Source organism: Ovis aries, chromosome 24 (genome assembly GCF_016772045.2).
Source record: "Ovis aries strain OAR_USU_Benz2616 breed Rambouillet chromosome 24, ARS-UI_Ramb_v3.0, whole genome shotgun sequence".
In the NCBI taxonomy this organism is placed as follows: domain Eukaryota; kingdom Metazoa; phylum Chordata; class Mammalia; order Artiodactyla; family Bovidae; genus Ovis; species Ovis aries.
This window is the reverse complement of record NC_056077.1, coordinates 39,136,003-39,155,637: the sequence shown is the minus strand read 5'-3', so window position 1 is coordinate 39,155,637 and position 19,635 is coordinate 39,136,003. Positions and strand designations below refer to the sequence as shown.

General features: G+C 49.5%; 1 protein-coding gene and 1 long non-coding RNA gene across 8 annotated transcripts in view; one reads left to right on the top strand and one right to left on the bottom strand.

The window, feature by feature from the left end:
- RNF216 (ring finger protein 216) overlaps window positions 1–19,635 on the bottom strand; it is a 120,462-nt gene that overhangs the window by 3,541 nt on the left and 97,286 nt on the right. For 6 of the 7 annotated variants that reach the window (XM_042240386.2, XM_004021061.6, XM_042240389.2 and 3 more), the window contains one exon: window positions 15,054–15,276. In XM_042240386.2, the coding sequence (XP_042096320.1) occupies window positions 15,054–15,276 (223 nt within the window). Of the gene's footprint in view, window positions 1–6; window positions 1,666–15,053; window positions 15,277–19,635 lie in introns of those variants that run through there. The other variant, XM_042240390.2, reaches the window with a different exon arrangement.
- On the top strand, window positions 8,966–18,525 carry LOC132658538 (uncharacterized). The gene is made up of 2 exons (XR_009598337.1): window positions 8,966–12,938; window positions 13,298–18,525. It is a non-coding gene; the product is annotated as an uncharacterized LOC132658538 (long non-coding RNA).

Here is a 19,635-nt window from a genome sequence, read left to right as displayed (position 1 = left end):
CTAGAAGAAAAGCAACTGATGACAAGTTTGCTCTCAGCCAGCTCCACGTGGGGCTCAGGCCCTGCTGGGACATGCGGGAATCCGTGGGTCTGCACACTCCTCCTTTCCAGGTCTCCAAGAACCTTCTGGAACCAGATGGTGTTCCTGTGAGGCTGGGACAGAGAGCGGGCCTGTGCAGGGCGGGTGGCTGTCTAGGGGCCAGGTTGAGAGCCTGCTCCATTCACTCAGCTTAGGGTTAAGAACTTCCCGGCAGAGGGCTACCCAAGGGCTTGGGATGGGCTGAGTCTAGAGTGGGCAGGGCCCAAGGAGCTTTAGATCTTGAGACTACAAGCTCTGAGCACAGAAACCCTTCTGCGTAGAGCCTGCAAGTCTTGCCGACTCCCTGAAATGGGCTGGACAGTTCACCGGCCTGCTGACCCTGAAGTTGGCGCTCAGCTCCTACTCAGCGGTGGGTGACAGATGGAGCAACACCCTGCCCACGGAGCACTGGCGGGGCCACGAGGAAAGCACTGCAGTTTAGGAGCAACTCCCCGACAGACTCACGCTCGGGAGACCTGCTTCGCTAAGGGGCGACTCGGCTATGGATGGTCCCAGCCTGGGCACATGAGTTGAAGAGAGCTCTGGGCACAGGCAGACATGTGGGCTTCACCAGGGACACTTCGGGGTCCCTGCCATGTACAGTTCTCCCACCTCCACCTGGCCCAAGCCTGTCCTGTGCAACGTGCTAGGGTTCAACCCACCCCTCAGCGGCCCTGCAGCAAGGCTGGGGGCTGAGAGGACACTCACTGGACTGAAGACCCATCAATACAGCGCACGTCTTTGCTGCCAGCCACAGGGCTGCTGCTGCACTGGCACGGCCACGGAGGGTGTAGGACTCAAGCCCACCCTGGGAACTGGGGCTGGACGAGGAGCAGAGTGTACGCTGCAGTCACAAGCTGACCCAATCGAGTGGCAGGCAGGCGTGCTCTGTCTCCTGGGGTCCAGCAGCAGCCTCTCCAGGAGTCCAGGGCAGTCAGGCTGGGCAGGAGTAAGAAGGGCAGGGGTGCCCAATATGGGGGCGGGGAAGTCTGCTGGACTCGAGTGCTGCCCCAGACGAGGCACGAGGCAAGGCCTGGTGTGGTCTGGGCTGGAAAACTGTCAGTGATAACTGGATTTTTCATGCCTACTGGATGCTGTCTGGCTGACATCACCTGTGGAACTCTGGGGACGTGAATGGAGGGGATGTGAAGAACATGTGGAACCCTTGGACTAGAGGAGAGCTTGGCAGTCTGAACCCTTGGACTAGAGGAGAGCTTGGCAGTCTCAGCATGGAGCCGGGCCGTGGGCAGTAGTTACTAAGGTCACAGCCAAGATGGTCACCTGTGACTTCAGACAGTGCTGGCCCTGCCATGACCCTGGAGTCATATGGGTCCCTTGCTCGGGGTGCACTGGACACCTACTCCACAAAAGTCCTAAGACATGGTCACCCAGCCTCTTTGTGAACACCCCCGGTGAGGAACCTTACTGCCCTGGAGCAACCGCTCAGCCAATCACCACACAGAACTCCAGTAACACAGCAGGTGTTGGCGGATGCAGATTGCAGGCCTCCATGCGAGGGTCAAGGTAAATTCCACTTGTCTAGGCTAGGAGCTGGCCAACACCTGCATTTTGCTGCCAGTGGCCAGCCTAGGAAGAAAGGTTAAGAAAAGAGTGATCTAGAAGAACGGAGCTGCTGCCCCGCCCCGCCCCGCCCCGCGAGACTTGGGCCAGCACACTGCTGAGCACCCGAGTCTCTGCATCTCTTCTGTGAAACGGGCTGCTGTAAGGACTGCACGGGCTCAGTGTGCAAAAGACCCAGCACAGCGCAAGCACGCCTCACAAACGGGACGAAGGCTGGCCAAAACGCCAGGGATAAAGATTTCAGAAAGATGGAAAGTTTCAGAAAACCCCCAAAGAGCTACTTAGATGGTTCCCTGTCCCTGACGTCTCACTTGAAAACGTGGTGGGTGTAGGAATTCTTTCAGTCAGGAGTGTGTACTGAGCGAGCTGGATGCACAGCTCAGAATCAGGAGACCTGGCCCCTTCCCCAGGGAGCGTATATAGTTGTGCTGCAAACAGTTCCAGCTGGCATTCCTATGGTGTTCTCCGTGGGCTTACAGAGGACTGTCACAGCACTGAGGACTGACCCTGGACCCCTGCCCCCTCCTCCTCCTGAGTCTCGTCTGTCAGGATGAAGAATGAAGGGTGAGGGGGTGCTCTGTGAGTAGGGTCTCCAGGTCTCGCGCAGCACTGTAAATGGGACGGACGAGCAGGGCACCTGCCACATTTTTCTCAACACCAAGTTTCCTGTGATAAATCCTAATACTCCTGGTAAAAGTTCGCCCCTGAATAAATAGGTAGGTCGGAGGCACTTGCACAGCAAGTGTGAGCCAAGCTTCCTGAGCCGGGTCTGCCAGCTCCGGACCACAGAGTGGCCTAGGCCCCGCACTGGCCCAGACTGCTGGGCCAGCACCGAGCCCCTCCGGAGGGCGGGGACAGCAGAGCCCACCAGGCTGAGCCCGGCACCGTCCGGGAGCCCCCGGGCCTCCTCCCTTCCTACCTTTGCACCGGTAACTCTGACTGCTCAGTGGACTCAGGACCGCTTGTCCTCACGTTCTGGCTCTCCCTGGTTAGGCAGTGCTCTTCAGAGTCTAAATACAGTCTGCATTTCACCAGAATATGTCAGCACTCAGCTATTTTGAGTAGTGATTGTTACCCTAAATATTGAGTAAACTGTCAGTTATACCTAGAATATGGGTTAGGCGTCTCAGATTTCAACTTTCTCCAACTGGTTGGAATCACAGGGCACTATGTCTAGAAACTAAGAACTCAAACACTTTTTAGTATTTTTTTTTTTTTTAAGGAAAAAATTACGTTTTCAGCCAAGTATATTAGATTCTAAGGGTGAAGATTTTTTACTTCATCTGGGGTAGAATTCCCTTCCACAAGCAGTTTCCTTTGAGCCCTTTAAATTCCTCAAGAGTGAAGGCAGGCTGAATTGTACACTTTAAAAATGCACTTTATACATATTTTACCACAACTTAAAAAATGAATAATGTAAAGAGAGAAGGCAGCTTCAGGGCTGAATCCGAGATAACACGTGAAGACCGGCCCTCGTCAGAACACTCCAGGGTTGGGTAAGCAGCACGTGAGGCTGCTAAGGCTTTTCTAGAGGCGAGCTCCCTTGGGAAACACTCAAGGTGCTCCAAGTGTCACCATTCAGTGGTCAAGGACACTGGTGAAGAAGGCTTGACATTCTGCAAAGCTGGGACACACCTAGGCTGCTGGAAATTGGGAACAATGGGAGGAAAAAAGATGCTGAGAGGGCTGGGGGTGCGTGCGTGGGCTGGATCACAGAATGAACTGCCCTCCAGCCCCCTACAGGGGTTGAGTCACTTACAGGAAATCTGGGTGGGATGGAAGGCTCCCTCCTCACCCCCTTCCCCCTCCCCCAACTAGGGAATTTTATCTTACAACAGCATTGGCTTCCTAACAGAAAAGTAGCTGGCACGATGGAAGAACTCTAGCTTCGAGGCTCCACACACCCTGGCCTGAGGACCCCTCTGGTAGACCCAGCACGACCCAGGCGGGGGTCTAATCATTTCCATAGCAGGTTTACTGTGAGAAGTAAATGACCTCACCTTTATAAAGTGCCAAGCACAGTGACATAAGGGCATTAATACTTACTGAGCACCTACTATGTATCAGCTCCTATTCTAAGCACATCATGAAGATTTCTTAACAATGCTAGAAGTTTGGTACTACTGAGTAATCCCTATACTACAAACAAGGAAATTGAGGCACACAGAGGGCAGACACGCTGAAACCACACTCACAGAAAACTAGTCAATCTAATCACACTAGGACCACAGCCTTGCCTAACTCAATGAAACTAAGCCATGCCCGTGGGGCAACCCAAGACGGGCAGGTCATGGTGGAGAGGTCTGACAGAATGTGGTCCACTGGAGAAGGGAATGGCAAACCACTTCAGTATTCTTGCCTTGAGAACCTCATGAACAGTAGGAAAAGGCAAAATGATAGGATACTGAAAGAGGAACTCCCCAGGTCAGTAGGTGCCCAACAGGCTACTGGCAATCAATCAGTGGAGAAATAACTCCAGAAATAACGAAACGACGGAGCCAAAGCAAAAACAATACCCAGCTGTGGATGTGACTGGTGATAGAAGCAAGGTCCGACGCTGTAAAGAGCAATATTGCATAGAAACTTGGAATGTCAGGTCCATGAATCAAGGCAAATTGGAAGTGGTCAAACAAGAGATGGCAAGAGTGAACGTCGACATTCTAGGAATCAGCGAACTAAAATGGACTGGAATGGGTGAATTTAACTTAGATGACCATTATATCTACTACTGTGGGCAGGAATCCCTCAGAAGAAATGGAGTAGCCATCATGATCAACAAGAGTCCGAAACGCAGTACTTGGGTGCAATCTCAAAAACAACAGAATGATCTCTCTTCGTTTCCAAGGCAAACCATTCAATATCATGGTAATCCAAGCCTATGCCCCAACCAGTAATGCTGAAGAAGCTGAAGTTGAACGGTTCTATGAAGACCTACAAGACATTTTAAAACTAACACCCAAAAAACATGTCCTTTTCATTATAGGGGACTGGAACAGAAAAGTAGGAAGTCAAGAAACACCTGGAGTAACAGGCAAATTTGGCCTTGGAATGCGGAATGAAGCAGGGCAAAGACTAATAGAGTTTTGCCAAGAAGATGCTCTGATCATAGCAAACACCCTCTTCCAACAACACAAGCGAAGACTCTACACATGGACATCACCAGATGGTCAACAATGAAATCAGACTGAAATATTCTTTGCAGCCAAAGATGGAGAAGCTCTATACAGTCGACAAAAACAAGACCAGGAGCTGACTGTGGCTCAGATCATGAACTCCTTATTACCAAATTCAGACTTAAATTCAAGAAAGTAGGGAAAACCGCTAGACCATTCAGGTATGACCTAAATCAAATCCCTTATGATTACACAGTGGAAGTTAGAAATACATTTAAGGGCCTAGATCTGATAGACAGAGTGCCTGATGAACTATGGAATGAGGTTCGTGACATTGTACAGGAGACAGGGATCAAGACCATCCCCACGGAAAAGAAATGCAAAAAAGCTAAATGGCTGTCTGGGGAGGCCTTACAAATAGCTGTGAAAAGAAGAGAAGCAAAAAGCAAAGGAGAAAAGGAAAGATATAAGCACCTGAATGCAGAGTTCCAAAGAATAGCAAGGAGAGATAAGAAAGCCTTCCTCAGCGATCAATGCAAAGAAACAGGAAAAGAACAGAATGGGAAAGACTAGAGATCTCTTCAAGAAAAATAGAGATATCAGGGGAACATTTCATGCAAAGATGGGCTCAATAAAGGACAGAAATGGTATGGACCTAACAGAAGCAGAAGATATTAAGAGGTGGCAAGAATACACAGAAAAACTGTACAAAAAAGATCTTCACGACCAAGATAATCATGATGGTGTGATCACTCATCTAGAGCCAGACATCCTGGAATGTGAAGTCAAGTGGGCCTTAGAAAGCATCACTACAAACAAAGCTAGTGGAGTGATGGAATTCCAGTTGAGCTATTTCAAATCCTGAAAGATGATGCTGTGAAAATGCTGCACTCAATATGCCAGCACATTTGGAAAACTCAGCAGTGGCCACAGGACTGGAAAAGGTCAGTTTTCATTCCAATCCCAAAGAAAGGCAGTGCCAAAGAATGCTCAAACTACCACACAATTGCACTCATCTCACACGCTAGTAAAGTAATGCTCAAAATTCTCCAAGCCAGGCTTCAGCAATACGTGAACCGTGAACTCCCTGATGCTCAAGCTGGTTTTAGAAAAGGCAGAGGAACCAGAGATCAAATTGCCAACATCCGCTGGATCATGGAAAAAGCGAGAGAGTTCCAGAAAAACATCTATTTCTACTTTATTGATTATGCCAAAGCCTTTGACTATGTGGATCACAATAAACTGTGGAAAATTCTGAAAGAGATGGGAATACCAGACCACTTGACCTGCCTCTTGAGAAATCCGTATGCAGGTCAGGAAGCAACAGTTAGAACTGAACATGGAACAACAGAATGGTTCCAAATAGGAAAAGGAGGACGTCAAGGCTGTATATTGTCACCCTGCTTATTTAACTTCTATGCAGAGTACATCATGAGAAACACTGGGCTGGAAGAAACAAAAGCTGGAATCAAGATTGCCAGGAGAAATATCAATAACCTCAGATATGCAGATGACACCACCCTTATGGCAGAAAGTGAAAAGGAACTCAAAAGCCTCTTGATGAAAGTGAAAGTGGAGAGTGAAAAGGTTGGCTTAAAGCTCAACATTCAGAAAATGAAGATCATGGCATCCGGTCCCATCACTTCATGGGAAATAGATGGGGACACAGTGGAAACAGTGTCAGACTTCATTTTTGGGGGCTCCAAAATCACTGCAGATGGTGACTGCAGCCATGAAATTAAAAGACGCTTACTCCTTGGAAGAAAAGTTATGACCAACCTAGATAGTATATTCAAAAGCAGCGACATTACTTTGCCGACTAAGGTCCGTCTAGTCAAGGTATGGTTTTTCCAGTGGTCATGTATGGATGTGAGAGTTGGACTGTGAAGAAAGCTGAATGCCCAAGAATTGATGCTTTTGAACTGTGGTGTTGGAGAAGACTCTTGAGAGTCCCTTGGACTGCAAGGAGATCCAATCAGTCCATTCTGAAGGAGATCAGCCCTGGGATTTCTTTGGAGGGAATGATGCTAAAGCTGAAACTCCAGTACTCTGGCCACCTCATGCGAAGAGTTGACTCATTGGAAAAGACTCTGATGCTGGGAGGGATTGGGGGCAGGAGAAGGGGACAACAGAGGATGAGATGGCTGGATGGTATCACGGACTCGATGGACGTGAGTCTGAGTGAACTCTGGGAGTTGGTGATGGACAGGGAGGCCTGGCGTGCTGCGATTCATGGGGTCGCAAAGAGTCGGACACGACTGCGACTGAACTGAACTGAGGCACACCATCAGTTTTGAATCCAGGCTGTGCAATCTCAAAGCCTGAGCTCTCAAGCACTTAAACCACCTGTGTTTGAACAGAAGCTTCTGGAACACTGGGACTGGAGGCAGTGTTACTGCCTGACCTAAGAACTGTCAGAGGTGACTATTTTTAGGCCCTGCTTTGTTCTACAAAGAGTGTCCCTTGCCCTCATTGAAATATAAGACAGTTCCTTCTCTTTGGGATGGACATAACTCTGAAATCTTCTTTCTCTACTAAATAAAAGAAGGGAACAGGGCAAAATAAAATACCTCTATTCAAGGAGGTGAACAGCCAGGACAGCAGGGAGGGAGACTTCCCTGATTTTTCTTGAGGTCCGCTCACCCAGGAGTGCATGTGACACCACTTGAAACATCAGGTCTCTGACTGGCCTCTGAGACCCTCTCACCCACAGCAGGAGCTGAGAGCTCAGGGAGCCCACAAGCCAGGAACTGAACATGCAGGCCAGGCTCCATCACCAAGGCCACAGGACTCACGGGCTCGAGGTAACGGAGTCGCTTACTGCTCCTGACCGGGGTGCTGTTCCAATCCATCTCTGCATGTCCTTGCCTTGCTGACACGGTTCCTCATGAGGCCACCAAGGTACCTGTACACCTTGGAGTCCTGTGGGATTTTTTCCTTATGCCACAAAAAGCCAGGGTTTTGATTCTTACACACATTAAAGCAATCTTAGGAAAAAGAGTTTAAAAAAAACACTAGTAAAAAAAAGAATAAAAAAAATAAAATAAAAAAACACTAGTAAATCTCACCAAGTTATCTCAGCAGAGATAACACCTGGGAAGATTGTGGCCTAATTCCCACCATTCCCGTGTCCACATCTCACTTGCGAAACCCAAGGTTCCCTTCTAGAAGGCCTCATGCTGCACGCTCGGGTCCCACTTGCCTGTGTGTGCTGCTCTCGCTCACACGCGCCTGCACGCCACGTGTCTCTCCCGGCCATGAGCAAACAGGCCCTGCAGTGCAGTTACAGGCGGAAGGTCACCGCGTAAGTGGTGAGGAGTGAGACTGGGACCAGGGCAGGGCCTGGCTGCTCCTCCTGGGCTTCCTGTCCCCAGGGGCCCGGGCAGATCCGGACTCTGCAAGCAGGCAGGGGGTGAAGCCTTGTGAGTGAGCGGTCAGCGCTGCTCTGACTGCTCCACCCACAGTGGGGGTGGAGGCTGAACTGTGCCCCCTCGAGACCTGAGTGCCCCTCCACACCCTGACTGCCTCAGTCACTGGGGAACCACGGGAGGGACAGACTGCTCTGCCCACATCACCACCCTGGACACCTCGACAGGCCCTGGTGAGTGGCGACACAAGGCAACATGCCCACCCCAGCATTCCTCTCCGTGGCCTTTGGCTCACGGCCTAAGATGGACCCTGTAGGCCTTCTCTGCCCGCTCCTAACCTTGGTGAAACCTTTCAAGCAGATCCACAGAATGGGCACGTAAGCAAGTCTCAGACTGAGTGTAACGAAACAGCAGGCTTGAGCAGCAGTGACTCCACAGCACTCCCACCACTACTCGCGGCCACACTGGGAGGGGAGCCCAGACGCCCCCCACCCCCGGCCCAAGCGCAATGACAGGCAGGAGAACACGGCTGAGCTCGCAGTGGGCGGGCGCACCCCAAGCAGTGCCGAGGACAAAGGGTCAGAGCAGAGAGGGATATGGCGTCTCACCGCCCAGGAGATCTGGAAGAACACTTTATATAAAGAAACGCGCGGCTGCATCTTAACAGGGGGAGCGTTTTGTTTCCTTCCGCTGAATTCCTCTGAGCTCAGCAAGATACAGAAACGCTGGCCTAACCCGGAAGACTCTGACACGCCTGCCTCACATGGTGGGTGGGGAGTGAGGCGAGCCAGAGCATTCGGGGGCTGGCAGTGGGCGGCCTCTCCCAGTACCAACTCGGCATGCTGGCAGCCGGCAGAAGTGAGGGAGAAAAGCAGAGAGGCTTTCATGAAGAAAAACCACCCCAAAGCCCAACTTCTTACAATGTGTCCCCCAACAATGAAGCCCCACAGCTCTGCCCATGGAGCGGGGTCTGGATGGGAGAAGATGAAGAGAAACTGCAGCTGGTTAAAGGGAAGAGAAGGTTTCCGCCCATCAGATATTGACAAAATCGCCACCACAGGCTGAAGGTTCGTAAAATAGATGTCTGAGCACTTCGTGTGTAGCTATTTTTGTGAAGCTTCTAAACATCCTTTTGAGCCTGTTTCCTTCAACACGTCTGGGCACCAGGGCTGGCCACTCGCTTGCCTGCTGCCAGTCTCCTGTTCCACGAAGGGAGGGTGGTGACTTTTCTTCTTCACTTTTCTTCCCCTTAAAGAGGGGACTGAGAATTCCAAGTCAACTGCTGCTCCCCTCCTGCCATTTTGGGAGTGGGGTTGCGGCTGGGATCCAGGTCATGTGTGGCCACAGCTGTTGTTAATAAACTTGCAATGATTTCATAAAAGGCTTCCAAAGAGCTGAGGATTTAGTTTCAAATTATTCCCAGATCGGCTGCAGATCGCCAAGCAACACCAGACCCTAACCCCCCAGCGCCAGCTGTCTCCCTGCAACAGGAAATTGGGGGGAGGAGGGTGCATTGCGGCCGGGGGGCAGCACGTGCTGTGCAGCTGGGGTCTGGAGAGGTGGGGAGGGGGCGCAGAGGAGGCCCGGACAGTGCGCTGGGGAGGAGCGCAGGCTGGACGGCTCTCGGCTGGTTCTGTGAAGACCTCCTTGGGGCAGAGGGGCCTGGAACCCAAACCTTTCTGTCGATGCTCCCTGGCTAGAACCTGGAGGCGCGTGCAAGGTGGCCACGCTGTGACTCTTGTTGGGCTCAAGGACGCAGCCTGGGGCCCGCTGGCGTGTGCTGAATGTGACACAGGCAGACAGGCAGTGCCGAATGGGCTGAGCCACACCACTTGCCTCCGTGGTGCCGTCCTCGAGTCACCTCTAAACTGACTGGGCACACTGTCGAGGCCCCTTTCTGCATCTGCAACTTGCTCGGGGAGGGCCCACCCCTCTATGGAGGCCTGCCTCTTCACTGGGCTCAGGGACCTGTGGGCAGCTCCCAGCCAGCTCCTGTTCTTGTGACCCCTGCGCATGAACATGGAGACTTTGGGACTGGAAGGAGCTAACATCTGCCTGAAGACCTGGGCTTGCATCCTGGTTTTACCAAGTGACTCGAATCCTGTTCCTCACCTGTAGGATAAGAAAGTGGTCCCACCGCCATGCTGTGATGGCAACAGTATTTAGGCATGAGGTTCACCTTACCATCTTGTTTCCTCTACAGAAGGCACATTTTAAAAGTTAAGGGAAAAAACACTGAAACTAACAATCAGTTATCGACCTGAAGTCTAGAGTATCTTTCTGAAGATATTCCCTGACAGGGTCTCCACCTTTCACTCCCAACCCTCTCTGAAATACTTCTACTTCCTCTTCTTTCCCCAGGCCACTCAAACAAGAGTCTCACAGAAGCCCAGTGCCCTCAGCGCCCCTGACCCGTCAGGAAAGCAGATGCTGGTCCAGGCTGGGCGGTGCTGGAGCCAACTGAGGGCAGAGGGCCGGTGGGCAGCTTTGTTTAAGATATGGAGAGAATAGAAGACCTGAGATCAACACGAGCCACTATTTTTTGTTTTTTAAGTCTGGCTGCACCACGCAGCTTCCAAGATCTTCATCCCCAACCAGGGAGTGAGGCCGGGCCCTTGGCAGTGGGAGTATGGAGCGCTAACCATCGGGGCTCCCCATGCCACATTTTACTGACTGTAATCTTCTGCAAGTCTACATTTATACAACTGGGATGATACAGCTGCCTTAGCGCACAGTCACAGAAGTAAATGTATTCACACATATTAACGTCAGGTTCAATCCACTGCAGGTTTAGGAAAAGTAAATAAGTCTCCTGACCAAATGGCTAGGCGATAATGGTGCCAAATTGTAAACTGGTTGTAAAAGCCCTAGGGTTTTATTTGAACTGAACATGCCTCAAATTCTTATATTTAAAAAACAAAGAAGTTGTAGAGAACAACTCAGTGCAGTTTCTGGTAGCCAAAACCTAAGATAAAACCAACTTTGTTTTGTATTTAAAGAGAAAATGCTCTTATGAATTTTGTCCCACTTCTAGAATCCAGCCTGCCAGGTGACTACTCTGAACACGGCTTCTAATAACAGTAAGGTGTAACTCGTTAACCCCACTAGGTTACCACTCATGGGCAAGAAAGCAGCACATTTGGGTCCAGTGAAGTCCCAGGGCAACCCACCCCCAACTGCAAAATAACGTCTGTTCATTTAGAGGCTTTGATTTGTCTGTGCATTCTGGCCCCTAAACTAGAAAACTGTAGTTTGTTGTGACTGACTTGCTTCTGTTACTTTTTTCCTTCCTAAAAAGACATCTTGTTTCACAAGACTCTTGGTTGAATGTTTTGAGCTTATTTTCAGCAACTAATAGATAACTGACAGCTCTCTAATATGGAGTTAGTTCAGCTCCCAAGCAATCCACAGTCATTAAGGACAGAAACTCAACTTCCCTCCAAACTACGAAGGGATAACTCCCTCACGGACAAATGAGAGGTTCTTCCCGGCCTTGCTGGCTCATTAAGCCGAGAGAAGGGTGACAGGCATGCTTTGTTTCCCTGGACTTCTGAACGGCTTTGTGTTCCCAGAAGCCCCAACAGATGCTGGGCTGGAATTCAATCGGTCTCCTGGTGAGAATCAAGGAGACGGGCCTGATCCCAGTTTTGATGGGAACAGGACAAGTGAACAAAATCTCTGGCTGTGGCTGCCCGAGGAAATCGCAGGGATTTATGCTGGCCTGACCTTCCTTTCGAACTTTACTTTGAGCAAATACAGAACCTTTCTCAGGGTAGAAGACGACAATTCAACAAGAAAACACAGGGCAGTTGCACCTGTGGCCTAAACAAGGCAACAGAAGGAAACCTTTATAATCAACTCCACGTGTGGGAAGAAACGAGGTGGCAGAAGGAAGAACGAGAAGGAGCAGAAAGGAAAGCAGGGCTGAGAGGAGGCCAGACCGCTGCCGCTCACCCTCCTGCACGCGGCCACTCCCACACTGCTCTTTGTTTCCGGAGAGGAGAGCAGCCTAAGAAATGCTTCCTAGGAGCTCCAGCTGAAGAAAAAGACCCGATTTCTTCACCAAGTTCCTAGAGATGAGCAGGCGCCCAGCTGCTGGCTGGCTGGGACCCAGGAAGCGAGTCAGCAAACAGCCAGGTCCGGGGCAGGGAGTTTTGCTACAAGGCAGTGTGGGGCACCCTGGAGAGCACTGCACAGAGCATCCCACTGTGGCTGCACCTCCCCTCGCTCTACCAGCAACAGGAGGGTGACTGTCTAGCTCCAAAATCACCCCTTGGGTCGATTACTTCCTCAGTGACAGGAGGGGAGGCTTGCTAAGAGTCCTGCTGGGTCACGGGGCCGTGGAGTCAGAGTGGCTCCTGGGTTCCTCAGCCTGGTTTTCCACCCGGGAAGGAGACTATTCCTGCCGTGAGGACACGGGATTTTCAAGAGAACTCGGTGCTTTTCTGAGCCTGTGGGGAGCTCTGAGGACGAGGCCGCCTGCCTGGCCTGCCACGGCTTCCAGCAGGGGCTGGCGCGACTCCCCAGCACCTTTTCTCACTAGAGCTGCTGGAGATGCTCTACACCAGAGCCAAGACTGGTGGTCAGCAAGTCTTTCATCTTTGACTTACACAGTCCTAGCTTGGACAGTGTTTCAGATTGGACTCATGGTCAACCTTTGGCGCCCATCTCTCCATGCGCCCCAGTCCCCGCGTCCTGCTGTCCCGCAGTCCTGGCCTGCTCAACATTCACCATCGTTTATGTACTTGCCTCGGGGCTAACTTGGGTCTCTGACCCCATCTACTCGCTATTTGTTCATGTAAGTCTTTCCACGTTTTTCTTTTTCCCTCTCTCCATGTTATATATAGATGCATGGCATCACTTTTTACAGCTATATGCCGTACTGGGCTAGTCACCACTGTACTTAGACAGGAGGGAGAGAGAAACATCTGCCATGTCTAAGCCACTGTTATTTCTGGGCTTTCTCTTACCCACATCCAAACTGATCCTTATTACTATAGGGATATTTACTGACTTCTAACTCAGTCATATTACTCTTTACATATTAACAATATTATGTATCTACATAATTTATGTGTGACAACTATTTCCTGCAGTTTTTCATTTATCTTTACCTTTGGTTATGGTGTCTTGCCAAAGAGGATTTATGTTTTTCAGCCTGGCCTTGAGGCAGCTCTAAGAAGGACCTTGCCTTCTCCGAGACTATAAAAGTCATCTCTCCTTTGTGTTCTTGGAGCATCTTCAGATGGTTTGCCCAGTGCCCTCGAAGCAGCTACTGGATGTTTCCCTCTCCACAGAGCAGCCAGCATGACCTTTACAACTTAAACTAGGCCGAGTCACTTGTGTCCTTCGGGCCTGCGACCGCTCCCGCCAGCTACTCGGTGAGACCCCCGGGCTGCTTCAGCGCCCACCTCTCTCCCCTCCCTCCCCTCGCTCACCACCTGCAAGCCACACTGGCCTTTTCTGTTCCACAGACAGGCTGGATTTGTTTGACTTCTCTGGCCTGCCTGCAGGTCTCACAGCAGACGCTGCCTCTCTCAGAGGTCTGCCGAGATGACTTCCTGCTCTGGCTCCCGTCACTCGCCACCACATTACTCTATGACTCTTCCTGCACTGCACCAACCACGGGAAGGGGTTTTGTTTTAAACTTAGTAAGACTGTAAACTCCATGAAGACTAGTCCTAGCAACACTGAGTAGTTACAAATGAAAGAATGGATGAATCTATCACTTCTCTAGGGATCTGAATGAAAATTTTGTCACTTCGAATTCTCATGGGGCTGTTCCTGTCTCTGCTGTCTTCCTTTGACCTATCTGCCTATTCCTGCATTAGTCTACATGACTTTGATTAGTGCACCTTCATAGTAAAAATTAAGTCTCAGTTTCAAAATTATAGGTAATTTTTTGATTAAAAAAAAACCCTACTGAATTTACACAAGAATTGCAGTAAACTTCTAGGTGACTTTGGACACAAGTGTGAAGTGAAAGTTGCTCAGTCGTGTCCAACTCTTTGTAACCCCATGGACTGTATAGGTCAGAATACTGGAGTGAGTAGCCTTTCCCTTCTCCAGGGGACCTTCCCAACCCAGGTCTCCTGCATTGCAGGCAGATTCTTTACCAGCTGAGCCAGAAGGGAAGCCCAAGTATACTGGAGTGGGTATCCTATCTCTTCTCCAGCAGATCTTCCAAACCCAGGAATCAAACCAGGGTCTCCTGCATTGCAGGATTCTTTACCAATGCTATCAGGGAAGCATTTTATACAAGGTAAATGCTATATAAATAGTTGCTGGCATGTGGCAAATTCAAATTTTGCTTTTTGGAACTTTCTGGAAATTTTTTTCCCTTGAATATTTTCGATACATGGTTGGTTGAATCCATAGATGTAGAACCTGCAGATATGAAGGGCTGGCTGCATTTGTCTTTTTATCATCCAAAGGTATCATATAGAAAAGTATTACGAATAGCTATTAATACTGAACCATTTCTGAACATCTGGAACAATCTTTCCTGGTCATGGTTTCTATTTGGTGATATTTTATTTATATTCGTAAGTGAGATAAACCTGTAGCTTTCTTTTTCAGGGTTACCTCTGAGAGGTTTTGGTATCAGCATTTGGCTGGCTTTATACAAATACATGTAAGACATTTCTTATTTTTCTATGCTCAAAAATATTTTGATGGCATAAGAAATTCTATTCCCTAAAGGAGCAGAAGAACTCACTTAAAAACTATAGGGGAGTGCTGCTCTCTGTAGAGTGGCTTTTAGCTACTTTTTCAGCTTTTGTTATCAGTCTGTGCAGTTCCCTATCTTTTCAGGAGTCAAAATGCGCTAGGTGTATGTAAGACCTCTTTCTGTTGTATCATAGTATTGATACCTGCCCCCTACAAAGTGACGGGCAGCCGTCCGTTCACTTACAGTGGGGTCGGTCCAGAGAGAGCATCGGGAACACTCCTGGCAGGGGGCTCCTGGGGAGCGAGGGTGCTGGCAGAAGTGGTCGTAGCCACTGATGGACACGCGGCAGAGGTAGCACATCTGGGCCCCGCAGCGGCAGGACATGCGGTTGCAGCCTTCGGATTTGATGAGGCCGGTCCCACACTTGTGGCATTTCCTAATGCGGGCAGCAGTCATCTTTTCTTCACTTTAAAAAAAAAAGAAAGAAAGAAAACATGATTGGAGACAGCAGCGAAGATGAAAGAAAAATATTACGGCTGTGAAAGTATTTCTTTTCACAGATAATGACTGCTTGGCTCTTCTGGTGACATGCGAAGGGTGAAAAGAACCTATGTTTTGGAGTCTCAGAACTGGCTTCGCTTTTTCAGTTGGATGACCCTTCAGTTATTTAACTCCTTGGAGACTCAGTTTCCTCGTTTTCATAGTGTTTTGAAAGAGGATTACAGATAAGAAACAAAGCACCCTGGGGCACAGTGCCTGGTACCAGGTGTTTAGAGAATGATTATTCTGTTTGTTACAGGAGTCCCTAACAGGCTTAAAATAGACAGGAAAAAACAAAAAACTCAGGGTCTTCCTAAAGCTTGTAAAAACATATACACAAAGCTGGATAATGGAGAGCCAATAAACCTTAGTTATACACACCTTATATTTTTAAATACCTGACATAAGGCCAGGGTAGACACACCTGGGGGCCAGCCAATAGCCACTTTATGACTTCTTCCTGCTGGCAGAGCCCGCCTCCTCTGACAAACTGGCATGCTGGAATCCCACATTCCCAGGTCCCTTGCAGCTAGGCGATGGGCATGCATATGACTCAATCCTGGCCAACGGGAAGCTTGTGGGGAGGCTACCTGCTTTCAGAGGCACTTTAACTGATGTCTACAGTCAAAATGACAGGTCTTGGCTCTTTTTCAATAGCTGGCACTGCTGCATTAGTTACTTCTAATGGGTGCTGTTCCTAACTCTAAAATAACAAGTGCCAACTTTGCCTATAATGCTCATGTATCTGTCTTCCTCTGCTGCGCTGAATTCCTGAAGATAGAGGGCAGAGGCTGTGCTGCCTGTACCCCGCTGGCATGAAGAATTATGGTCCTGATGGGAAGGAGCCAAAGGTGTCCCTGCTAAGACCAAGAAGAGCACGAAGGAGCCCAAGGGTGCACAGCCCTGAAGGACTCATCCCACTGCTTGAGCACATTTCTCCTCTCCAAGTACGAACCCAGAGTGGTAAGCAGGGAACTGCCTCAGTGTAAGGACTGTAACTGTCTGGGGATGAGCTCTGTCCACTCTCTCCCTCCTAGAGCTGAGACAATGCAGCCTTCTTCCACCACTCCCCGTTTTTCTGCAAATAAGGAGGAGCAGCTAGGTGAGAGTGGGGCCGGCAAGTGTTTTTAAACACCGATGTTCAGAAGACTATTGTGGTATGCTCCTCAAAAGCCATATCATGTGTTTAAAAACAGAAAAAAATGCATTAGGAAATTGGCTGCTATTCACTGAGGTCTAATTTCTGAATGGTCCAAAACGAAGGCAGAACATTGGCTTGAAAGAATTTAAATCCAGTTCAAGTTACAGAAGAACAAATGAGTTCTCAGTTTTACTGAATAGGAAACAAGGTCAAGGAGACAAGATTTTTAAAAGTGAGTTTATTACTGTCAACACTGTATACATGTTCATGATTTCAGTGAGCTCAGCAACTGTGAACACATTGCTCAATCCTCCACGGTAAGGCTCACAAGGTTCTGATGAAAAGGTCTGCCCTCTGAAAAGCTGTGACCACAACACAACTGCAATTTTCTACCTAGCAGGAGCTTTCTGGGTAAGCACACCCTGGAGGCTGCGGGCTGGCCTGAAGCCGCTGCGCTCTAGCAGCCTGGGACTGGCTCACTTCTTACCTGGGCAGCTCCTCAGGCTGTAGTGTGGGAGAGCAGTGGCTCAAGAGCACACTGTCCTTTCTAGGAAGAAAGCACAGGCCTGCTCTCTTCACCAAGCTGTGAGTCGTCCATGTGAAATAATACTGGGTGTGGTGGGGGGAAGTCAAGGTAGTTCTAAATGGATGGAGGAATATAAAGAATACATACAACTCAACATTATTGTGATGTTCAAACAGTTGTTCACACTGCAGGAATATCTATTCAAATCCATTTCTGCAAAACAAAAGTACTAGACGTGACCGGAACGACCTTGCCGCAAAAAAGGACTGCTCTTAGGGGTTTTGGTGACCACCTATCCAGTGATGTGAAAGTGCAAAATGGCACTGGGGAGAAATCATAGTTGGCTTTTTTGGGAGGAGGGTGATTTGGCAAGTCAATTCTAAACTAGGCAGGAAGCAAACAGGCCCACAGGATGTGATCGTTTGCAGGAAAGGAAGTGAGGCCTGAGCTGCAGCTGTGTGTGCTGACCTTGTGTCCAAACAGGAAGGCCCCCTGCCCCCCTCTACACAACCAATCACGAGTCCGCGATCCCTTGCTTATCTGTTCTCACCACTACCGAAGTGCACTGGGAGCGCTTTCTGGGCACTGTCTATTCCTTGCGGCACATGCTACTTGAAATCTTAAATGGCGTTCCTTCATGAGCATGTGTATGTATTTTTTTGGTGATGACATGACACAAAAAATTAACCCATTTATCCAGTTTAAGGCATACAGCTCAGGGACACCCAGTATCCTCCCAGTGCTGTGCACCCATCAGCCTTCTCTGGCTCCAGAACACGTTCATCATCCCCCAAGGAAGCTCGGGACCTATGGAGCAGTCACTCTTCCCAACCCCCTTTCCACTGCAACCGCTAATGCGCTTTCTGTCTCTAGTGGGTTTGCCTATTCTGCACAGAGGCAAATATTCGGATGCCGATGAGTGCTTTATATACGTGGAATCACGTTAACATGTGGCACTCTCATACTGGCTTCTTCCACTTAGCCTGTTTTGAAAGCTCATCTGTGGTGTAGCCAAGTATCTTCACTCCCTTCCTATGGTTGAATAATACTCTGCTGTTGCTGCTCAGTCACTTCAGTCGTGTCCGACTCTGTGCGACCCCAGACGGCAGCCCATCAGGCTCCCCCATCCCTGGGATTCTCTGGAGTGGGTTGCCATTTCCTTCTCCAATGCATGAAAGTAAAAAGTGAAAGTGAAGTCGCTCAGTCATGTCCGACTCTTGGCGACCCCATGGACTGCAGCCTATCCGGCTCCTCCGCTCATGGGATTTTCCAGGCCAGAGGACTGGAGTGGGCGCCATCGCCTTCTCTGGAACACCACTCTGCTCTATGGCCATAGTACACTTGGTTGGCCATTCCTCAGCTGGACATCTGGGCTGTTTGCTCCATCTGGCTGACACAGACAGTGCTGCTACCAAGACTTCTGTGCAAGTTCCGCGGGAGCACCTGCCTCACCTCAGGCCGCTCGCTATGCTGCACCTTGTTTCTCAGCAATAAACCGCTCGCCATGCCCTGTGTGCACCCTGTTGTTTCTTCTGACAGCAGGCGACTGGGGTCCCTTGGCTCTCTGGTCCCTGGCATAACGGCTATGGGGGGCGGGCGGCAGAGAAGAAGCAGAAGCCCCTGGAGCACCCTTTGCCACAAAAGGTGACACCAGATTCCTGTGACCATCTTTGAGACTGGTGCCACCATCAAAAGCTTCCAAGACGCCGGACTGTTGATTCCCAACACATCTCCTTTACTCCTCTGACTGGCCTGTATCGAGGAACAGGTCCTGGAGAACACTGCACCCCACAGGCCTGACCAGGTGCTAGCTCTCACTGCAGCTGCTGTTCCAGATGTCACCAGAGCAAACAAACAGAACCTCTGGCAACTGGTATGCAGCTATGGATCCGGAAAATGCTTTTAGTTTCTGTCCAATAAGCCGAGAACACCAGAAGCAGTTGGTAAGGATCTTGATCATCTGTCACCCAACAGATAACACACTAGACCACCATTCTAATGACATGCAACTGGAACCCAGGGAACAGGAAGCAGCAGGTACTCTAGTACATTAACATGGTATATGCACACCAGAGGATGGGAGATAAATCCCTTAAAAATACAGATGTCTCTAATTTCTATGAATCTCTGGTGGTCTGGAGGTCAGGTGTGTATATATCAGGCTATTATTCCTACCAGAGCTAACCACACATTGCTGTATTTTGTATTCCCACCATGAAGAAAGAAATCAGACATCTGGGAGGCCTTTCTGCATTTTGGAATTAACATGTATCACATCTGGATATGTGGTTCTGATCCATTCACTCCTAAGACAAAAGGCCAGGTTTAAGCAATGCCTAAGCCAAAAGAAGCCTTCCAAGCTATGTTCCAAGTGTCTACAGCACACTAACATGCTGAATGGAGCTGGTAGCAGGAATGGACAGGAAAGTCAGACTGGGGGCTATGCTTTCAAAAAGTAACCAACTCTGGGAATTCTCTGGTGGTCCAGAGGTTAGAACTTGGTACTTTTACTGTGGGAGCCTGGGTGATCACTGGTTGGGGAACTAAGATCCCGAAAGCCACACAGTGGGACCAAAAGAAAAGTAACCAACTCTTCTAAGAAACATCTCTGGGTCTGT